General features: G+C 32.1%; 2 protein-coding genes across 5 annotated transcripts; both read left to right on the forward strand.

Annotated features, from left to right (window-relative positions):
• Window positions 1–1124: 1124 nt before the first annotated feature.
• On the forward strand, window positions 1125–9817 carry LOC134268430 (uncharacterized). Of its 4 annotated transcripts, none has more exons than XM_062750692.1 (8): window positions 1125–1731; window positions 2323–2508; window positions 2963–3100; window positions 4835–4984; window positions 5320–5424; window positions 5741–5836; window positions 6041–6067; window positions 9211–9817. In XM_062750692.1, exons 2-7 carry the CDS (start codon window positions 2326–2328, stop codon window positions 6062–6064), a joined length of 696 nt encoding a protein of 231 aa, XP_062606676.1. In that variant the 5' UTR covers window positions 1125–1731; window positions 2323–2325; the 3' UTR covers window positions 6065–6067; window positions 9211–9817. The 4 variants fall into 4 exon arrangements, with proteins under 4 accessions (XP_062606676.1, XP_062606677.1, XP_062606678.1 ...); XM_062750693.1 differs by having other exon boundaries at window positions 9215–9262; XM_062750694.1 differs by lacking the exon at window positions 6041–6067 and having other exon boundaries at window positions 9215–9817.
• A 3057-nt stretch (window positions 9818–12874) lies between these two features.
• On the forward strand, window positions 12875–15225 carry LOC134268429 (uncharacterized). The gene is made up of 3 exons (XM_062750689.1): window positions 12875–12952; window positions 14208–14441; window positions 14991–15225. The coding sequence occupies exons 1-3, from the start codon at window positions 12898–12900 to the stop codon at window positions 15143–15145; spliced, it is 444 nt and encodes a 147-aa protein (XP_062606673.1). The 5' UTR covers window positions 12875–12897; the 3' UTR covers window positions 15146–15225.
• Window positions 15226–15810: the final 585 nt, after the last annotated feature.

A 15810-nucleotide genomic window follows, 5' to 3' on the forward strand; every position in this document is an offset into this window, starting at 1 on the left:
AATGGAATCCCAAAATGCAATGCAAATTGGCAGGAAACACAAAATTTCCAAGAAATCAATGTCCAAGTAGGATATAAAAATAACTTATTTAAGTTATTTAAAAAAAAAAAATTGTGTGTGTAAAATAATGTAAAATAACTTATTTGAGTTATTTTTGAAAATAACTTGTTTGAGTTATGCCCCTGACTGCTGATTAGAAGCATTTCACTGTAAGCTTGTTTACTGTACAGTCATGTGATAACTACATTTTGTGGATTCAAGTTGAGTCATTATGAGTTTGAGGTTAAGGATTATATTGTTTTATTTAATATATTTTTTTCATCTGATGAAGACAAAACCAAGTTGCACTGTATTTGTTTTTTACCAACATTTATTTTTGTTTTACAGTCTTGCATTTTAATTATAGAAACATTTTCCTTTGTTTTGTTAATATTTCAGTTAAGAAGTGTAAGTTTGCATTTTTGCACCTTATTCAGTAAATTAAATTCACCACTTACACACCCTTTTCTCACTCAAAACTATTTTGCTTTTTTTCTGAATCAATAAATGCATTACTTGCATGACATATATTATAAACATTGATGGCATTGTAATTTGAATTAATATTCATAGGCAGAAATGTTTGATTACATCCATAACATATGAGTTGTATGATTATACATAGACCTACATACACCAACTCATTTTTATGCAATTTAGGATAAACTGTAAAAAGAGAGATCATTTAAATTCTCTAGTTATGAGGTTATAAATGAATGTTCATTTCACCAGGGAAAAATTCAGATTTTGTTTCCAGTTTGATAAAATTTTCTCTTTTTTCATTTTTTCGGAATTTTTTGCTTTAATACTATGAGGCATGCACTAATTGCATGTACCTATTCAATAAGCCTTTGTTAAGAAACATGAATTGTCAAATTGATTCATTTTGAGTTCAGTATTGATGTAACTCTTCCATTTCATTTCTGAAAGAAATTTTGTTACTTTCAACTTAAAATATGCGTGTTGTCAGTTGATTCTCCTTTTTCTTTTCACCGTTTACACAAATTATTTTATTTGAATACACTGTCAGTTTTAAATATTGATGATGGCATTTTAAAAATGTTCTAAACAGAAATTTACAAGTTGCAGAATGTGCTTATTAACCATTAAGAAGGAAAATTTATGTTTTTTAAAATTGATATAACCATTTTGACTAAAAACTTGCAAATGGCTGTACACTGCCATACATATTTTCTGAGCATGAACATGCATGTAAACTTTATATTCAGTTTATTTGATATTTTCTAACAGCTGAATTTTATATTAATGCTGGATTTATTCAATCTTTTATGATTATTTAGGATAGGCATGGACAATGATTTAATCAAATACATAGACTAACACCATTTTTAAATTATCACATTTTTTTCACATTTATTTTGCAGAATATGCTTTTTTATTATTTTACAACATAATAATGCTTTATTGAATTCATTATCCTTAGCAGTATAAATCTATAGTCTTGATGGAAAATGCTTTGAATTCAATCCCACATAAGGTTTTAAAAGGGGATATTTTTTATACAAAGTGTTCGAAACCTTTATGCACTGATATCTTCAGAATTTTCAATATATGTAGTACAAAACATAACACTTTAAGTTTATCATTACAGCTAAAGCTGAGAATGCCACAGAGGAGGACCTGCAGCAGGCCCTGAAACAACTGGAACACGAACAGGAACTAAAGCGGAAGGTACGTCATCGATTATCTTAAACTAGCTTTATAAAAATAGACAGTACTGTAAATAACTTAATTTTTGTGACATCTTTTTTTCTGGAACTAGTTATTTCCTATTTATAAGCAAAACAAAATTTTCTCGAATTTTGGTTATTTCTCTATATAATCTTAAGGAATACTATTAATGATAAAACGCTAGAATGAAATTTTTGCGCGTGCAATGCCACGAGTGCAATTATGCAAAATTAAAGTTCTTGCAAATAAAAAGTGATTTACAGTAATTAAATGACTAAAAACCATTAGGCTTAAACTAAAAATGAAGAAAAATAATGGTTTAAATGCAAAATAAGCATGTTATAACCCCTCCCCTTTTTCTGTATTTTTTAAGTCTGACACTTACATTTGAAAATTAATGAATATCTATTCTTATTTAGATGGATAACTTTACTAAACATCAGTATTCTGTTAAAAGGCATTCCATTTCAAATGGAACCAAAACTGACAAAAGCATCCAGATTTTTTTTTCTGTAGTACAGTATTAAAAATAGTCAATTAACAAGTTTGTCTCATTTATTCAAAATCATTCATTTTTATTTGTAATATCAGGCAATGACAGCTGATTTAGAGCAGCAGAGGAAGAAGTTGATGGAGAAGGTGGCGGCCCGTAAACGTCAGTCAGAGGAGAAAGAGAGCGAAGAGATCAAAGCAGCCCAACTCGTACTGCTCTCTGAGAGCCGTCAGAAAAAACAGAAAGAGACTGCCGAGAAAGAACGCAGTCAGCAAAGCTCAGAGGTAGGGAGCAGGTGTAAAAATCACAGTTATTATCAAATATTATCAATTCAAAATTAATGGTAATTGATTTGTAATTTTCTAATTAAAATTTGAGTACCACTTCTGGTATAAGCAAATTCAAAAGTTGAACTTTGGTATCTTGAACACTTTATTTGAATGTTACGTATTCGATAAAGTTATTTGGAAGTCCATACTCCCTGTTTTTCAAGTATTTTACCTTGGATATATCTAATCCTTGGATATCTTGAATTTTTTTTATCCTACCAAGTACAAGGTAAAACTGTATAAGTTAGACTGTGCATATAATTATCAGGAGAAGAAGATATTTAAGTTTAAAATTCTTTTGTTATGTATACTTTGTGATTTTCTGATTCCTTGTAGGAAATGGCAGCAATCTACCTGGTATTAAAGTAACATAATGCTAGTGATATAATTTGACACTTTGTTTATACAGCTTCAGAAGAGACTGGAGGCCAGAAGACAAGCAAGGAAAAAAGCGACGGAGGATCTGGACGAGAACAGGAGGTCACTGACTGACGAGGAGAGATTCTCAGGCTCCAGTGATGGCTCTAGACCTAACACCATGGACAGTGTAAGTAGATGTACTGTATGACACCAAGGACAATGTAAGTAGATAAACATTGTAAGTAGATGTACTGTATAACACCATGGACAGTGTAAGTAGATGATGCACTGTATTACACCATGGACAGTGTAAGTACATGTACTGTATAACACCGTGGACAGTGTAAGTACATGTACTATATAACACCGTGGACAGTGTAAGTACATGTACTGTATTACACTATTGACAGTGTAAGTACATGTACTGTATAACACCGTGGACAGTGTAAGTATATGTACTGTATTACACCATGGACAGTGTAAGTACATGTACTGTATAACACCATGGACAGTGTAAGTACATGTACTGTATAACACCATGGACAGTGTAAGTACATGTACTGTATAACACCGTGGACAGTGTAAGTACATGTACTGTATTACACCATGGACAGTGTAAGTAGATGTACTGTATTACACCATGGACAGTGTAAGTAGATGCACTGTATTACACCATTGACAGTGTAAGTACATGTACTGTATAACACCGTGGACAGTGTAAGTACATGTACTATATAACACCGTGGACAGTGTAAGTACATGTACTGTATTACACCATGGACAGTGTAAGTAGAGATACCTGTATATGTATTCTTATGATGAGAATATTCAATTGAATATAATTATAAAACTGTCTGTTTATGCTGAAGTGGAGACCTTATCATAAACATCACTATAAGATAGTATGTCCATAGGTACATGTGCTCTTCTTAAGTCTTACAATTCCAAGAAACAAGATGTGTTTTTGAAACACTGATGCCCCCAGATAGCAGCTTATGGGAAGACAAACTGCAGAGGTCAAGGTCAATCACAAGGAATACACCTGTGAAATATGAAAACCTTAGTACTTGCTGTTCAAAGTTATGTGCAAGGTGAAAGTTTTTTAAAAAGTACTGTAAACGTATTACATTTAGCGGTGTATTCTTTTTAGCGATTTTGGCGGAAAGCAGAGTCCGCTAATTCAAGTACATCGCTAAATGTCTTGTATATTAACTTTTATAACTAGCAAATTCAGACAGCGCTAAATCAAGTCTATGCTAACTTGTCGAAAATTGAATTTCCGTTAAATATCGTACATGCCAAATGTAATACATTTACAGTATATCAAACTCTAAGGTCAAGGTCGAAAGGTCAAAATGTTTTCACTCATTGAAAGGTCTTGTTACAGTGAATACACAGTGACGTATGAAAGCCCTAGCACCAACTTTTCAAAACTTATGGCCAAGGTTAAAGTTAGATATTTTTTTGTAAAAGTGGGCCACACTCCAAGGACAAGGTCAAGTGGTCAAATTTTGTGGTACCTGAAGAGAGGTCTTTTCCCAAGAAATATACCTGTGAAATATGAAAACCATAGTCCCACCCATTTAAAAGTTAAGGGCAAGGTTAAAGTTTTTGCAGACAAACAGACAGATAGACAGGGCAAAATCAATATAACCTCAATTCTTTGACTAGGGGAGCATAAGAATTGAAAAGAAATTTTAGTTCTCATAAGTTGCTTTCGTTAAATTTTGTAACTTTTTTTTGCAGTTTATACTTCCTATTTAAAAATGATTTTAAATTTTATTGATTGAATACTTAATTATTCTAAATCTAACAGAATTTAATATTTATGTTCTGTTCAAGTTTTCCTCTGGCTTATGTCACATAGTCCAACATGTTCAAATGGCTCTAAATAATTAACTTAACCTCTTTCTTCTGACAGAATCCATTTGCTTCTATGAAGCGAGAGAAGACAGCTCTGGATGTGACCGTGTCAGACAAGGAGAAGCATGACACGTACACCAAACTGATGAGAGAACAGACAGCAGTGATGCAGCATAAACAAGAGAGTCAGCGTAAACAGGAGGAAATGGTCAGTATGGGGGACATAAGGGGTCATCTCAAAATCCAAATATTAAAGGGGCCATCTCAAAATCCAAATATGGGGTCATCTCAAAATCCAAATAAGAGGTCATCTTCAAAAACGTGTAAAGCTAAATGTCTTTTATGCAGATGTGCTTAACGACAAAGGATTACAGTTTTTTCTGCAATTTTGACATTATTGTTGTTTGACTATCAGCACTTAGACCTTTATTTTTCATCCTCAGTTATATTATCTTTGAGAGAAAGAAATTTAGTGTTAATTTTTTTAAATCTGAAAAATTTTCTAGATTTTAAATGCAATTGAACTTCATGTTGCTGTTTTAGCTGAAAAGAAGGCTTGCAGAGAGACAAAGCAAAAAACAAGCAGAGGTTCAGAGCCTGATGAACTTGGGGGAACGTCAGAAAACCACTCTACTGGCCGCAAAACAGGTAATTTTTTGCATCTCACCTGAGCTGAAGGCACAAGTGAATGGTGAATGTAAGGCAGAGATTGCAAAGAAAATAATTCTAGAAAGCACAGATTAGTATCCATCAGTAAAATTAATTCAAGTTGTACAAGTACAATTTCTCAATTGATGTTTGAACCAAGATTTGGCATTTTTTTTTCCAAATACATGTAATTCGATGTTAAATTTTGAACATTAAAATATTTTTGATGGTTAAAGAAATACTTCAATTCCTGGACATTAAGGATTAATATTTGAATATCTGATTCTAAAATGGTAATTTGATTTTTTCAACACAGGATGAAAAGGACAAACAGTTAGAGAGAATGAAGGAAAGAATCAAGAGAGAGCGTTCTCGAAGCCCCGGCAAAAAGAAACACGCTGCTATAGAAGAGGTAACAGTCTGTTTAAAGGCTCTTGTAAATTTGTTAACTTTCTTTGCACAGTTGAAGAAAGATTTTTGTGGATGATAATATTTTCTTTAATGAGCCAGTTGATTTTTTTTTTTTTAAAAAGGAAGATAACTTCACATATTTTCAGTAAGTGCAATGATTTAAGGATTTAAAAAAAAAATGCCTTTTCTTTTTGAATGCATTCAGGAACCAGAGGAAGAAACATACTAATAGGTGATCTTTGATATTTTCAGTTCTAACAATGTTGTGTTTGACATTCAATCCTTTCCTAAGTTGAAGTTTCTGTTTTTAGTTGATGAAATAAAACATTTTTTTCACATTCTTTTTCTAAGGATTTAATTCCCATGCCTTATTTTGCCTCTGTTTTTTGTTGTGAAATTTTAAATATTTTTCATATACTTATTATTATGACACTATCAATTTCAAATCTGGAACTTTCCTACAGTGTAAGAGCCATTTATTAAAGCTTACTAAGAATAAGTGCCTCCAACACCAGCAGAATACTCATTATTTCATGACGGGGGTCATGGGGAGAGAGGTCAAATACAATCATTCTGGTTTTTTTAACCAAATCAATTTACCCTGTGTGCTGCATTAAAGAAATGCTTGAAATACAATTACTTATATTAATAAACAGAATGTTAGCCATAAAATGTACCTTCTTTGTTTTGTGTACTATTTTTTTGCAAAATTCATTATCAGTTAATTAACTGTCTTTTTAGCTCACCTGAGCTGAAGGCTCAAGTGAGCTTTTCTGATCACGTTTTGTCTGTAGTCCATCTTTCCGTCCGTCCGTCTGTCTGTGAACTTGTCACATTTTCGACTTCTTCTCAAGAACCGCTGGGCCAATTTCAACCAAACTTGCCACAAAGCATCCTTGGGTGAAGGGAATTTTATTTTGTTCAAATGAAGGGCCATGCCCTCATTCAAGGGGAGATAATTGGGAATTAATAAAAATTTGATGGCATGTTTGAAAAATCTTCTTCTCATGAACCACTGTGCCAGGAAAGCTGAAACTTATATGGAAGCATCCTCAGGTAGTGTAGATTCAAGTTTGTTCAAATCATGACCCCCGGGGGAAGGGCGGGGCCACAATGGCCGACCAAAGTTTTACATAGAAATATACAGGAAAATTCTTTAAAAATATTCTTCTCAAGAACCACTGTGCCAGGAAAGCTGAAACTTATATGGAAGCATCCTCAGGTAGTGTAGATTCAAGTTTGTTCAAATCATGACCCCGGGGGTAGGGCGGGGCCACAATGGCCGACCAAAGTTTTGCATAGAAATATATAGGAAAATTCTTTAAAAATCTTCTTCTCAAGAACCACTGTGCCAGGAAAGCATCCTCAGGTAGTGTAGATTCAAGTTTGTTCAAATCATGACCCCGGGGGTAGGGCAGGGCCACAATGGCCGACCAAAGTTTTACGAAGAAAGATATAGGAAATTTTTTTAAAAGTCTTCTTCTCAAGAACCACTGTGCCAGGAAAGCTGAAACTTATATGGAAGTTTCCTCAGGTTGTGTAGATTCATGTTTGTTCAGATCATGACCCCTGGGGGTAGGGCGGGGCCAGATTGGACGACCAAAGTTTTACATAAAAATATATAGGAAAATTCTTTAAAAATCTTCTTCTCAAGAAAGTAAAGCCATAATTGACCATATTTATATGGAAGCACCCTCAGGTAGTGTAGATTCAAGTTTGATCAAATCATGACCCCCGGGGGTAGGGGCGGGGCAAAAATGGCCAGCCAAAGTTTTACATAAAAATATATAAGGATTTTTTTTTAAATCTTCTTCTCAAAAATTGCAAAGCCATAATTGATCATATTTATATGGAAGCATCCTCAGGTAGTGTAGATTCAAGTTTGTTCAAATCATGACCCTGGGGGATAGGGCGGGGCCACAATGGCCAACCAAATTTTTTGCATAGAAATATATAGGAAAATTTTTAAAAATCTTCTTCTCAAGAATAGCAAAGCACTTTTTCCTCGCCACAGTGCTCAGGTGAGCGATGTGGCCCATGGGCCTTTTGTTTTCAAATAATAGTGGTCAAGGAATATATTATAAAGCAACAATAACTAGATTGTAAAAAATATATCCACACAGTTATACGAGGATTGTCCCGTAAAATCGTGGACAAGTTGTCTAGTTTGAAAAATAATCATCACTGCATTCTGAAATTTTCACTACTCTTTAGTACATATAATATGAATATACATAGCAAATTTTAAAAAGATATATGCATAAATAAACAAATTGTGATATTTTATGTTATGTACTGTTTCGCCCTACGGCGCACGGATTATAACGTCAAGGAGTCTAAAACAGCGTCGCGTTTCATGTTTGTTAAATGTATAGTTTGATAAGCCCCACTTAAATCTAGAAATTTTTTTGATTTTCATACGTGAGTGTTTATAACCAGTTAAGGAACTAATGTGGCACACTCATGCGATCTTCTGAAGATTTATCAGCAAGTTATGGACAGTATTCTCACCATCATTCAACTAACAAAGAATCTCATATCAACGGTCGAAAGTGACAGCGGCTTTTGCTATTACAATGGCAGTCTGTCCGTATGTTTTGTACTACTTGGGGACTCGATCAAGAAAACTTCGCTAAGAAAACTTCCATTTCATTTATATTTTAAAGATCTGGTGATATTTTACATATTTTCTTTCTTCTGTATTCATTTAAAGTCTCTTAAGGTGTCATTACAACATCCTAATCTAACTGAACTGTTCTCCGGTGCGCCGTAACGTCATCAAACGTCGCCATTTTTCGTGTATTGTGTTTACCATTTTCCCATTTCGAATGCTCGGGAAAATGCCAAAAATTAACCAAAATGTTTGAAATTTTCAAAAAGCCGTCAGAATTGATTAAGGAATTTAATTTGAACAATTTTCATCCTAATCTTGTGTATTTAAAACTTTTATTACGATTTAATACTTGTATATTCTCTAATATAATCTTGTTATTTTTACCGTGCGCCGTAGGACCGTACCCTGTGCACATTCAAGCAGAATAAAATCTTTATTTTTGCATATATATTATCAAAAACATTATGTTACACTTAAATATAATGAATAAACATTTACTGAAAATTTCAGCTCAGTGCGCCCATTACTTTTTGAGAAAAGCGCTTTGTCCACGATTTTATGGGACAACCCTCGTAGGTCATTTGCACAATAAAAATGTTAAAATGTAAAATGTATGTATGAAGCACTTTATACTACATGTACATACATGTACAATTACACGTGTACAACACAAATATTTCTAATAATATTGCACTTCTGTACTAACACTTATAGGAAAGGCCAATGGTTAAGTTTATATATTTTTTTTCATTTTATTGTAGACAGACATGAAACCCACAATGAAGAAATAAAGATCTACTCCTGTGATGCGCCACTTTATATTAAATTTTATGTATTAATCTGACTTATATGCATTCCAATCAAATTTGTGTGCCAGTTTTGAACTTTTCCTGTACATGTACTCAGTGGTATTTTTTATATGTCAATTATAATTATGGTCTGTGATAAAATTTATACACCTTTATCACTGTTATGTTTTCTAAATAATTGAATTTGAAGAAAAGATTGTTATGAACTCAAGATTTTTTATTTGATGGTTAAATTTACCTGTTTATGTATTGTTAACAATTAATTTTTAGTTGATTTAGTGTAAAATCACAATGATATGCATTTTTGTTATTTATTTTTTATTTAAGTATACATGTATTTAAATCTTCCGTCCAGTTTTCCATTCAGACTGATAATGTAATAGACATAACATCAATAACCTAGTGCAATGCTTTTGTTAACTTATCTTATTTTTAGCCTGCTGGCCAGGATTTCATTTACTGACATGTAAGAGTCTCTTGGATTTTTGAATTTTTTTAATGAATTATAATTAGACAACATAACTATTATAATGTTATGCATTATAACAGAATTATTAAAAACCACTTATCTTAATAAAAGTTTGTTGTAGTTTTTTAATATTCTATAAGGAAGGTAAGAAGGTCATTAAATGTTGAATTTAAGCAAGGCTGCTGATATTCTTGTGTCATCCTCTTATTTGTCAATATCCTGCCTATTTTTATTGGTTAGACTGCACCATATAATTCAGACCATCTCCAATTAGACTAAGAGTGGACAAATTTTAGAAGCCTAGGGAAAGATTCAAGAATCGGAACTTTCTTTAATATTTTAACATTTAACCTGAATTGGAAGTTTAAATAAAAATAAAAGACGCATTGATTCCTGACTATCAATTCCTTTAATGTACATGTATATCTTATGTAGAGTCATAAAAAAAAACACAATTTCAAGTTCTCTGGAATCAAAATCTATCATCTTCCAGATGTTTATAGATTCTTCATATATCTCTTCTCTTAACTCTTGAACAGATATTCTCAAAGCTGTCCTCTCCCATATAATCAATCTCTCCAATCTCCCAACACAGACGTCTGGCTGTTTCCTCTGAGTCAGTACCTTTCCATTCTCTGCACATTTCTCTTTCTATTCCTCTTTCTATTTTAGATCCGCTCTCATCCCGACATTTACCAATAGGCCCATTCACTGAATTCTCCTCTGATTCCCTCTGCTTTTCAGAATCGATTGCAAAAAAAGATTGGTGGAAAGTGGAAAGACCTTTCTTTAAATGCCAAGACTTTTAGCATTTTAACCTTGATCTTGGAATTTGACCTACTCTTTAAAAAAAAAACTTCAACTTGTTCATAACTTTTGAACAGTTGTAATAAATTAGAAATTTATATTTCACATATGTTTCTTGTAAAAAGACCTTCCTCTTGGTACTTTGGAGCATGATCAACTATAAGAAAAACTTTAACCTTTGCCATAACTTTAGATATCAACAGTTGATGCTTTGATTTTCTCACATGTATGTATTCACTGAGATAAAACTTTCTTTGGGTAACAATATTTTGATCTCTTGACCTTGTTTGACTTCCACCTGAGAAACCTTAACCTTCGCCATACACTGCCATACAGGAACATCAGTTTTTCATAAACACATCTTGTTTATCATCGTAGTAGTAGTCATAATCATCTGCTGGAAAAAGAAACGATCAAGACAGGTTATGCAGAATACAGCTACATGCAGGCAGCACTTCAACGACAAGTAAAGACTTTACGGTAAAATCCCTCTGTGGTTGGTAAAGTAAATGGCATTAAACCTCTTTTTATTACTTCGTATTAATCAGATAATAATGATAATGATTCCGGAGTAAAACAGGTTTGGCCTCCCGTAAATGACCAAAAAGTGTGTACACAATATTTACATGTAGTCGATCGATATGCCTTGTCTGTTTTCACTCTGAACACCTCGACAAAAAAAATGCAACAAAATGTTGATAAAGATTAGAAGCTTATTTAGCCACAGTAGTAAATTTGTTTACTATTTACATTCAAACTATAGTTTAACAATTTAGTACAATTTGCTTACATGTACATGTACCTGAACGACGCAGAGTCAGCTTTTTGTCATTAATTGAAGCACCTAGAGTTAACAATTTTGTTTTATATATAATATAACATATATTTGTTTACGAACAGCTCATTATGGACAACCAGGATATGGGCAAACAGGATATGGGCAGCCATCTCCTAGTTATGGACAAAAACAGTCAAGATTCAATCAGTATCCCCTGCCATCTGGCGGTAATCCTTTCTTCCCACCTTCTCAATCCACCTGATTTCTAAAAGAATGAAGACGTCAATTAACATTTTACTAAAAATTGACTTGTATTCAAAGTTATATTTTCATTTGAAAGCTTATTGGATTCCATGTTTTATTTACACATATGTTATACATGTTATAGCTTTATTATTAAGTGCATATAAATTGTAATGCTTTCTCAAGATTAAAAGAAATATTCTAGAAAGAGCGTAATGGGTAATTATCATTTTATACTCAAATATATGCTGTTTTGATGTATTTATCATGAATATTGATTGAATTGCTAGTTATACGCCGTTCAAAAATTTTTGCTTTTTTAATGAAACAAAATACATGTATGTCTAGTAATTTGCTATTAAACGTTTGTCCTCTATTTAATGAAAAAGAGAAAGGAGAGGTAATATGCTCAATGGCTGGGTACTGACTGATAAATGGAAATGGTTTTCTTAAGAAATAAAGGCAAGAAAATTCAGTGAATGGTTGTAAATATTTGACACATATGGTGATGTGAATTTATAAAATATCCTATAGCGATCATAAACCAATTGGTTATCTACATCTTATGAAATGAAATCTGATGACTTATTTAATGGCATGATTTATTAATATAGGATTATACCCTTAGTGTTATTACTCTATATTCAATGAATACCATTAAACTATTCCGTCGAGAAGGTACTTCTCCCACCATTTGAGGACACATTACAGAAAAGTCAGACCTGCTTACTGGGACTACTTCCTCACTGATATTTATATATAATTTTTACCAATTATAAAATGATCAGAGTGTTCAAGGAATCTCGAATCGGTGAGGTTACATGTATGTTATGAGCAATATATAACTATGAAGTGAAAACATTTCGACCAGCAATGTCAAAATCATACTGAAATTATTGAAAAATGAAAAGAATGATAATTAATTCATTAAATTATCAGTGAAGCGATCAAGTCACAAATGTTTTTTTTTCCAATCAGCTTACATCACTTTTTGTATGAAAATCTTAATGAAAACCGCACTAGAATCAATGGAATTCATATACCAAGTAGTATATTGTTTCAGTTAGTCATATTTGAACATATTTTATTGTTTAACACAAAAGGATCAGAAATGTGAGATGTATAAAAAATATGCACAGAGTGAAAAGAAATCTCCGTTTAAAACCAAATTTATCCAATGAACCTTTGATATAAAAAAAAATAAAGGTCATTGATCCATATACGCAGTTAAATGTCCAACAGGATGTTTGCTTGCATTTAGAAATACCAAGATTTGTAACCAGGTTTTGAAATTGCTCGATTTGTTTCTGATTCTGGTCAACATTAAAACAAATTCGTTATTATGGCATTGGCTCCTAGAATATGGATATTTTTACTCAGTCTCTTCCACGTCTTAGGTAATTATCTTATTGTTTCATCAATTCATTTCCTTAATTATTTCTAATTTACTTTGTATTACTTGATTTCATGTTAATTTTTTTTTTCAGAATAAGATATCAATATTCAATGTATTTGTGATTCAATTTTATAAGAAGACTTATTCTATTTTTGAAAAATGGTTTTAGGATTGTTATACATTAAACGTGTTAAAGCAGACAAAACTGTATTTTATTTTTAAAATATTTATTCGATTTTAGTAGAACTATAATTTTATATCTTTGTCCTCCAAATGTAAAGTCAAATAGACAAATATGATCAAAAGCATATTTTGTTTTCTCTTAAAAAGATTATTCTACGTATTTTAGAAATATTTTGTCTGAAAGAAAATAACATGTTGCTTGTATATATAAAAAAAACAAAAACATTTTGTAATTAATGCGTTGGATGATGCAATATGCTGTTATACAATTTATTTGCTATATGAATGAAAGAAGACACAATGCATGTACATTTCGTATACTTAGTTAATATAAAAAGAAAAGAAAAAGTTATTTGACTGTCACGGTGTATATAAATATCGTTGTCCTAATATCGCATATTGAAATATAAGACAATTTAAGAAAAACACGGGGAATATTGCATGCACTCAGAGCAATAAATCGTATATTTGAAATGTCGTGAAATAAGAGTAGTTCATACATCTACCTCACGTATTCAGTCATTGATTCTGTACAAGTGCTATAATGCATGATAAGAAATGAAGTTTTGTTAAACACACACTTCTAATGTAAAGCGATCGATAAAACTGCTTTCTAAAGGCATTTAAACTCGTACACATGAGCAAAGTAAACGAACGGTCCAGTAGAAGTGCGTATTTTCTTTTACCCTTAATCTCAGTTTCAGTAAAAGGTACAGTGTACGTAAACGTACAGATTTTATACTATAAAGAAAGAATGTTAAATATTCTTTTAAATATAGTCAGAGAAAGAGAGATAGAAAATGCAAAATAATGTCAAATAATGTATATATATATGATATTTGAATTATTGAATTTAACTATACACGTAAACTTATATATAGATATCTATACAATCTAAGGTGAAATAAAAAAATAAACATGTAATGAAACAAATCATAGCTGGAACGCGAGTGGTGGGAGGTGCGGCTTGTATACCCGATCCGGTTTTCGTAGTAACAACTTCCCTGGCTGAGTGTCTTAATAATCTTTTATTGCAAATTTGAGAATTGAATGTCTGATTTTTTTTGTTTCAGGGTACCATTTAGCCTCAGCTGGGTATTACTGTTACTACTCAGGATACAGTGGGTACTATTGTTATTACTACTACTCCTCGTACAGTGACGTAGGGACCATTGCAGGGGCTATCATCGGAGGCATAATTTTCACAGTCATCGTTGTTGTCGTCGTTATCATCATCTGCTGTAAGAAGAAGAATAGACCTGGACAGGTTATTCATAATACACCTGCAGTCAACACAGTGACCACAAGTGAGGAACCAAATTATTATAATTTATATCTCTTTTCCTTTAAATCCGAATTTAAACTCTCTGTGGCAGGTATAGAATATTATAGGAAATTTCTTTTTAATACTTCATGGTCAAGTAATATGTATAAGTAAAAAAAAAAGACACAGAAATAAAAATCCTTACTCTATTTAAATTTCATGACCACAAAAATAGAATAAGAATTGTTGGACATGAATCGATGAAGAAAATTCCATACGACAGCAATTGCATGCACCAGTTTTAGGAAAAGCCAAGTGGAGCTGCTTTTAAGAATTTCGTTCAACGTTTTTAACACTGACATCAAAAGAAATATTTCAATGAATACGCAATTAATTGTTAGCGATATTTAATTTTAGCGACCTACACACCCCAATAATATAATAATGCCTCGCTAAATATTCTGCTTATATTATATATATATAATTTGCGGGAGCACATTAAACAAAAACGTATCATAAGCTTTAAATAATCATTCAAAGCTCCTATTAAAATAATTACTTAATAAATGATATATGATTTTGCTATTAACAGCTCATTATGGACAACCAGGATATGGGCAAACAGGCTATGGGCAGCCACCACCGAGTTACGGACAACCACAGCCAGGATTCAGCCAATACAATCAGTATCCACCGCCACCTGGTGGTAACCCCGCCTACCCTCCACCACCACCACCTAAATATTAACCAATCAAAACGTCTTCTCACTTTTATCGCAGGAGTGCCATTTACTTATTGTGATATTTTCATTCTAAATATGTTATGATAATCGGAATAATTTTTATTTTTTAAACATTTACTAATGCTTTGTATTTGTATACTTGTATATATGCTATATTTTCTTTACAAGAGTGAATACAAATATTCCAAATGAAAAACATCTTGAATGTAGCCAAAAAACCCCACTCTATTTGGCTTGTACATGTATATAAAAGACAAAATTATGGTATAAACTCACTATAAAGTAATATCCTGTCATTGACTTCGCGAGATTACAATATGTATAGCAGACTTAATTCTTTATTTTTTTCAAAACTCTCATTTCAATTAAATTTCCTGAGGCCCAACCCTAAACCTGGAACTTAATTTGAAGAAATTTGAAAAATAAACAAACTAATCTGGGGATGCTTGCATGCTGTCAAATATTGTAATAATATGATTTGTAAAAATGCTACTGTTTGCAAGGAAAGTTACAATTTAAACTTTTTAACGTCTTCCTATGCCTTCTCGGAGTATGATGGCTAATTGTTGTATCAACTTTTATTAATATGTCAATTTTTATTACCATTATTTGAGCTTTTGCTTAAGATTTTACCTGTGATAATGTAAAACCTCGGTTAAGATAATCTTGG

This window comes from Saccostrea cucullata, unplaced genomic scaffold, assembly GCF_032062105.1.
Source record: "Saccostrea cucullata isolate Sc308-1 unplaced genomic scaffold, CSIRO_AGI_Scuc_v1 ctg9642, whole genome shotgun sequence".
Classification (NCBI taxonomy): domain Eukaryota; kingdom Metazoa; phylum Mollusca; class Bivalvia; order Ostreida; family Ostreidae; genus Saccostrea; species Saccostrea cuccullata.